Consider the following 7,517-nt stretch of genomic DNA (forward strand, 5'->3'; position numbering starts at 1 on the left):
TTATTGGTGGTAAACTGTGCTCGATTTCAAAAATCTGTGATTTATTCCAGAATCTGTGATCCTGGCATCCCTGAGGACAGTTCCACTTGTACACGGAATCGCAAAACAACCTAATTTTAAGTACATTTCACCCAATTTGGGGGCTCCGTTCAATAACCTATTTTTTGGCTTGTTAAGTACGATTCAGACGGTCCGGCTTCTTGCGTCACCGTCACCGGAACATCAACGTCCGTCACCGTCATTCTGATTCACATGATCCGGTTTCCTATCCGTGTCCGTCATGTCATTTTCTAACACGTTGAATTTGAAGAACTTAGTTTCGCACAATTTTATTCCACTAATACAAAATCTGGGTGCTTTAGAAGCCAATCGATCTGTTGTTTTCCTACCTTTTAATCGAATAAATAACTTTCAAAATTAACTAGAAAGAGGAAAAAACAATACAATCAGTTCCACTCAACAACGTAACGTACTTTGCAAATCTACTGATAAGTTTAATTACTTATATGAGGTATATTTCGTTTAAGAGTGGTATCTTGACACCGAATACATACATAACAAACGTCAGCTCAATACCGTAATCATATGAATCGTGCATGTGTGCGAGTCCGTCAAATATTCTTTCGGAGAAATGTTGACGGAGCTTGCCGTTGACGTTCCGGATCTCTGCTGGATCGTGTGAATGCGCAAAGGGAAAACTCATTTGACTAATTTTGACGGAGGCTGACGTTCCGGTGACGGTGACGGAAGAAGCCGGATCGTCTGAATCGTACACTATTCTTCCTTCCGAATCATCCCGCTTGTGAGGAATTCTGGCAACCGTCAGAAGGCTGGCTGCATTCCGGCTGCAGTCAAAATTTTCCAGGCGAAATTGCGTCATTATCTCGCCGTACGTGTCTTGTTTATTTCCCTCCTCTTTCTTTTTTTTATTCGACTTCATTTGATATTCGTCAATCCCGCATGTATCTTTAGACGAGATAAACGAGATTGAAATACGGGTATGTTTTGTAGTGAGAATGCAATGTTATTGGCAATAACATTTTCCATGATTAGTATATATGAAGGGCAATAACTTTTTGCCTTTCATATGTACTTTTTATTGAAAAAATAAAACCAAGACGCTTAAAATGTAGAACCGATTCAAACCGGTTCTGCCAATCTTGTATGGCAAGAATCCGAAAGAAAAAAAACCGTTAATAATCGCTAGGCGAAATTCTCTGCCGGAAACGGTTGTTGCATTGTTGCCAGACATGGGCTGGAGCTCACTATCATCGAGAAATTTTTTTCTAGAAGTTACTGAATTGCAGCTAGCTCTGCGACGTAAACTGAAGCCGGATCACTGTGTTTATTGGAAGCGATGAAATTTACATTTACATACCGAAACATAGAATTAGATCTATCCACAAAATGAAAACAGTTGGAAACAAACGAACAATATCGTCGTTTGTACAACCTGATCAGGTCTCCTGGGTGCGAGCCCCACCAAGTTCCGGTTATTGTACGAAGAAAATTTATTCTCTGTAGGCATTTTCGTTTCAGATACCTAATGTGCCATCCCAAGGTACCTTTAGAGTCGAACCAAACATCGAGATATTTAAATGTTAAGGCTTAACCTATGGTTTCACCCCTTAGTTGTGCTGGTTCTCGCTTCCTTGAAAATACAACCAGCTCAGTTTTCACTGTAGAGAACTCGATACCCATTCGAAAAGCCCACGTTGACAAATTGTCGATGGTATCTTGTAATAGTCCTTGGAGATCGGCAGCTTTTGGTCCTATAGTAGACACAACGCTGTCGTCGGCAAGTTGTTTTAGCGTGCAGGATGTGTTAATACATTCATCAATGTTGTTTACGAAAAAATGTATAAACAGGGGCTTAAGCATGAGCCCTGAGGACAACCCAAGTAGCTGAATCGTTTTGTCGACAAATCACCATGCGCAAAGGGCATGTGTTTCTTGGACAATAGATTATATAAAAAGTTGTTCAAAACTGGTGAAAGACCATGCTGATCTTGATGCTGATACAACTTTTCAGATAGAACGATGAATCGAATGCCCTTGATGTCGAGGAAAACAAATGGCATCGTTCTTTACGAGCAAATGCCATTTGAATTTCTGTTGATATCAACGCTAGACAATCGTTTGTTCCTTTGCAACTGCGGAACCCAAATTGTGTACCTGAAAGCAATCTTTTTGTCTCGACCCAATTGTCTAGACGGAAGAGAATTATTTTCTCCATCAATTTCCGAATACAGGAAAGCATAGCAATCGGCCGATACGAATTGTGATCGGAGGCTGGTTTCCCAGGTTTTTGAATGGTGATAACTCTCACTTGTCTCCATTCGTGTGGAACAATATTAATCTAGAGGAACTTGTTGAATAAATTCAATTTTCTTCGTACAATGCGACGGGCCGTATTCCAAAGAGTGCTCATTGCTGTTTCTCTCGTTAATCCGTCAAGAAGGCCAGTAACTGCGTTTCTTAGCTTTAATCAGACTTTTCATTTGAAAGTTTAGAGCCGCGTATTTCCGATAATTATCTGGGGTTCCGTTTCTTCTGAACGAGATGACGGCTGACGCTTTTTTCGTTTTCAGCTCTCTTTTGAGCACTCTTTGTCCCACCATGGGTTGGGAGAACATATACTAGTTTGCGCACTGTGTACTCGTTTCGTCGGAGCTTGAATGGCGGTGTCGAGAATCAAGCCAGCACAAAAGGAAATACTCTTCCTCCGGAGGAAGCTCCTGTGATGTTTCTAGTCTCTCAGATATTGAGCTCGCGTAACTTTTCCAATCAATGTTTCGTGTGAAATCGTACAAAACATTGATTGCTTCCGATGGTCTTACACGGTTGGCGATAGAAACCATGATCGGCAAGTGATCGCTACCGTGAGCATCACAGATTACCTTCCACTTGCTATCTAACTGTCGCGAAGTCGAGCAAAGGGATAAATCCAGCGCACTTGGTCGTGCTGGCGGTCTAGGGTTCCGTGGCATTTCTCCCGTGTTTAGAATTGTCAAATTGAAGTTGTCACACAGATCTTGGATTAACGAAGAACGGTTATCATCATATAAGAAACCCCATCCATTTTGGAGTGCAATTGTTTCCACTCCAAAATTTTCACTGGCTGAAGGTCGGGATTTTTAAAATGGCCTATCCCGTCTTTCATCAGATCTCCGATTGTCAGACTTTCGTCACGGACCACACCGTCGATCTCCACCACATGAGACGGAACGTACACGCGGTACTCTCTCGTGAACAACTCACTGGTAGCAATCTCGTTTGCTTGCTTCAGGTCTTGATTTTATTGCCGAGTGATGTTTTTTTGGGCAATATTCAGGACTCTGGGAATCTTGGATTTGGGCTGGAAGTATACCACTCACGGACCCCCGAGCCATCGTCTTGGTAAACTTTTCGACGAGGAGGCAATATCTCAGAGGGATATGGAGGTATCGGAAGGAGAGATGACGGCATCTCGGATTCAGACTCGGTTTATAAACGGTCTTCGTTCATTAAAGCTTCGTCTTCCTCCGAGACACCCCATTGTCATCAATATTCGGGAGTGAAAGTCTCCCCACTTGTAATAAGAATGAAAAACAAAAGTGATACAGAAAATATATAAATAGTGAATGTAAAAAGAAAAATTTCGAAAAAATACTTAACAGTATGACCTACAGCCTGTGATAGGCACCTTCGTCTTATCGATGTCGATTGTTAAAAAAACGCGTGTGTTCACTTCGAACATTCGGTTACGAATTAGTTTTCCTTTTTGGTACCAATTGTGTGAAAAGGCTCTTTGATTGTATCGTGTCAATGCGCTAAAAATTTGAGTATTTCTCGGTGAAAATTTGAAATTTTGGCTTTGATTATTATGCCGATATTATATGTGATATTGATAATTGATATTATTCGGCTGTGATATTGATAGACCTATAGGCATCTCGTTTGTGTGGTCTTCCCAATGCTAGGTTCAATGGAGGTGAGGTATTAGCGGATAGTCGAGAAAATTTAATTTTACAATATACTAAAATTTTATTACACCAAGTGTGTTAAACGCTTTTTGCATCGATTATTGAGTAAAATTATGCTTCATACAGTTATGCGATATTGAAAATAACATTAAAAAGTGTGAAACGTAATAGACAACAGTTAAATTTATTTTATTACCATCCAAAAAAAAGATCCATTGCTTTATTTACGATCCCAGAACTACGTTTCGGGGCTGATGCACTCGGAATTACATCCGTTGAATGTTGTGCATTTTTGTATGCAACATGCGACAGGGAACGCACACGGCTGATAGAGTACCTACGAAACCATTTTTGTAGAAAATGATATTAGTAATAAACTAATACTTACTCTTTTCGCTCAGCACTATTTTCTTTCCCCACGATAATGGGATCGTTGCAATATTGTACTCCTATCATTAGGTTTTGACCGATAACCTTACCATTGTAGTTCAAAGCTTTTTCGCATTCCAACCGAGAAGCGAATCTTATGTGCACCCAATTTCCATTCTGTGTGGCGAAAAACTTATCGATTATTGCTCCGCATTGAGCAAAGTGCGATAAAATCATGGATGAAGCGGATTGTGGGAAGCCAAAAATTGTTATCCAGTAGTCTTTACCACTATTAACGTGAGATAAATTGACCTGAGACTGCGACAATTGCGGAACCATAGACGTATTGCGAATGAAATCTGTTTCCCTAGTCACTGGAATGGGTGACATGACTTTTGAAACGTTGAATCCACTATGATTGAGTTGGGCATCGGCGGCCGATTGATTGAATACAGGAGTCGAGGGACTAGATACATTTTGATGTGCAAGGAAACTTTTCGTTGGAGTTTGAAAAAGTTGTTTCTCATTTCGAAATGAATCGAACAAACCTTGCGTTGGCGGACCTGATACACTCGTGTTGTGATTCATTCCAGACTGATTGAGGTTGGATCCTCCCAGTGAAAATTTTGATTGCAAGCCAGACGTTGTTCGGTTCACAAAGTCTGGAGACTGTGCGCTTACTCCTGTTGTAGAAAGTTGTGTAAATGCTAACGATGCTCTGCTTTTTGTTGGAGATAGTGTGTTGGTTCGCGGCGTCGTTGGTGTTTCACCCATGAGAAACGATGGGAGGTAGCCACCAGTTGATGGCAAAGGACTTCCACTCGGGCTACCCAGCGTCATTGGTTCCATCACTTTATCAAAAGAGCGGTGATTTACTTCAACCTATTTTAAAATTTATAAATTGAAACTATACTATCAACCACAATCTCTGGTAAAATTAAACTAACTGAAAACCTGCGAATCACAAGGATCTGAATCTGTAGTAAGTTCGATTGTAACCAATCACTAATAAACAAAAACTTCTGAACTTTTCCACATGATCAAAAATACTAACCGACTCATGAATCTTATAAACCCGACAAAAGCATTGATCAAAAAGGAATCGTTTATATCGTTAAATACACTGAAATGAAAATCTTATTTATATTCATAAGATTCGTCATATGAATCATTTATGTCGAATATAACCCGCATACGCATGGCTGCCAGACGGCTGACTAAACGCTGCCAGCTGAAAAAATATAGCTGGCAGACATTCTGGTGACCGACTGCCTCACCGCTGGCAGTTATACAACTCAAACGATACAACCGTATCCACCAGGATTTTTCCACATTGAAATCTTTGACATTTTCAGCGAAGGTGAGAAGATAAAAACGCTCGGCTAACTTAGATACAGGCGAGATTGTTTTGTCAAATAGGATTTGACAACCGTCACTGAATCAATTTTGGTAGCCGTCTGGTGGCCATGGCTGCCCAGGTAGCCAAAACGCTATGCGGGAATTTATAGAAGTTATACACTCAGAAAAATATTACAGTAACCGCAACCTCCCGCATGTCGTTTTGGCTACCTGGGCAGCCATGGGCACCAAAAGGCTGCCAGGACCGATTCAGTGACGGCTGTCAAATATAATTTGCAAAACATAGTCGCCTGTATCTCAGTAAGCCAAGAGTTTTTATTTTTTCATCTTCGCTGAAAATGTCAGATTGCGGTTGATGAAAAATGGGTGAGTTAATTTCAATTATACATTCGATTGGATAATAATTATAATTTCTATTTCCATTCAGAATATTGCGATAGAATATGAAATTTTCATTTTGTAATTTGTTCCATATTTATTTTTATAGAAATACATTATTCGCATGAAATACAGAATGGAAATTTCACAATCGATCGGAATAACCTAACTAACTTGATTCCAGTAAATAAAGCACTACTAGAGTCTTGTGCTACCCTGATGCTATGTACAGTAAAGGTTCAAGTTTAAAAAATACGCGTATCTGGAATTCGAAACTCTTCGACTATACTTTGAGACCGGCCGCGCTGTAAACGGGTGATGTGATTCCCAAAACTTTGATCACCAGCAAAAATCCTCCATAAAAAAAAGCACGTACATATCTACCGATCAAATCGAACTCTAGATTTGGATACTTTTTCGACGGTTCAACGCAACATACCTGTTCGCACATGCTTAACGGGAGCACGTCCGGCCACCCCAGAAATTGTTATGTCTAGAGTATCAAATGCTTTGCAGGACGCAAATGATGTAAGTATAATCATGGTGTTTTCCCACACGAAAATGAATCTTCTAATACTTGGCAGATTGTATTCGGTAATGTCCACCAATCTTGTTGGGAAAGGTTACGCCGGGATTACGTGTATCGACCCGGAAACATCTCAGGGCAGATCAGATTATCTCTTCCAGGATCGAAGAACCAAGCCGTGGTGAGCACACTAATAATCCCGGCTGCCGTTGCAGGTTACTGTTGGAGGAATGTCAAACCTACTTCGAAGCGATTTCGCGCAACTCACTCTACCTGAGTGATTTAATTTAATACTAAAATTAAATTTAAAGAATAAAAATAATATAAAGTAAATATATAAGTTTACGATGAGTAAAGATCCGAAATTGAATACAAAATCTAAATAAACAGGGAAGAAGGAGAAGAATAAAACGGTTTTCTTGCGGTTATCTTCACTCTGGCTGCCAGCAGTATGACAAACACATGGCAACCATGTCTCCCTCAGAACCGATAAGACGAAATCCTGGTGGAAACGGTTGTATCGTTTGAGTTGTATATCTGGCAGCGTTGAGGCAGCCGGATACCAGAAAGGCTGCCAGCCATATTTTGCCCGCTGGCAGCCGTTAGCCAGTCGTCTGGATGCCAAGCCAATGCGGGCTGTTCCTCATGGTCATTCCAACTATGCACTCAAATAATAGTAACGACCATGATATCAGATTTTTTACCATCTGTATTGTAATAAGCACTAGAACAAAAAATCTACTACTTGACTATACTATTTGTCTTTATGACTTTTCTGGCGTGATAATGCTGACAATCATTAAAAAAAGAACGAAAAAGTCCCAATGACAATTACAAGTGAGTTGGAGTTGAGCTTTCGGTCAAATACAAATAATAATACCCCTAAGTCCCATACATTCGGAGCGCTAATGTTTGGTTCA

General features: G+C 40.3%; 1 protein-coding gene across 2 annotated transcripts; it reads right to left on the bottom strand.

Annotated features, from left to right (window-relative positions):
* Window positions 1-4,002: 4,002 nt before the first annotated feature.
* LOC131425183 (nucleoporin Nup35) lies at window positions 4,003-5,489 on the bottom strand. Of its 2 annotated transcripts, none has more exons than XM_058586844.1 (3): window positions 5,389-5,489; window positions 4,354-5,216; window positions 4,003-4,302 (listed from the first exon to the last, which is right to left on the bottom strand). In XM_058586844.1, the coding sequence occupies exons 2-3, from the start codon at window positions 5,181-5,183 to the stop codon at window positions 4,158-4,160; spliced, it is 975 nt and encodes a 324-aa protein (XP_058442827.1). In that variant the 5' UTR covers window positions 5,184-5,216; window positions 5,389-5,489; the 3' UTR covers window positions 4,003-4,157. The 2 variants fall into 2 exon arrangements, with proteins under 2 accessions (XP_058442827.1, XP_058442826.1); XM_058586843.1 differs by having other exon boundaries at window positions 5,282-5,443.
* Between the last annotated feature and the right edge of the window lie 2,028 nt (window positions 5,490-7,517).

The sequence above is a fragment of the Malaya genurostris genome, chromosome 1 (genome assembly GCF_030247185.1).
Source record: "Malaya genurostris strain Urasoe2022 chromosome 1, Malgen_1.1, whole genome shotgun sequence".
NCBI classification, from domain to species: domain Eukaryota; kingdom Metazoa; phylum Arthropoda; class Insecta; order Diptera; family Culicidae; genus Malaya; species Malaya genurostris.

What these genes read in the sequence shown, in the direction of transcription:
- LOC131425183 (XM_058586844.1), bottom strand. Translation starts at nt 5,183, where the DNA reads ATGGAACCAATGACGCTGGGTAGCCCGAGTGGAAGTCCTTTGCCATCA. An exon ending in AATAGTGCTGAGCGAAAAGA is followed by an intron (nt 4,303 to 4,353) that starts GTAAGTATTAGT and finishes ATGGTTTCGTAG; the next exon opens with GTACTCTATCAGCCGTGTGC.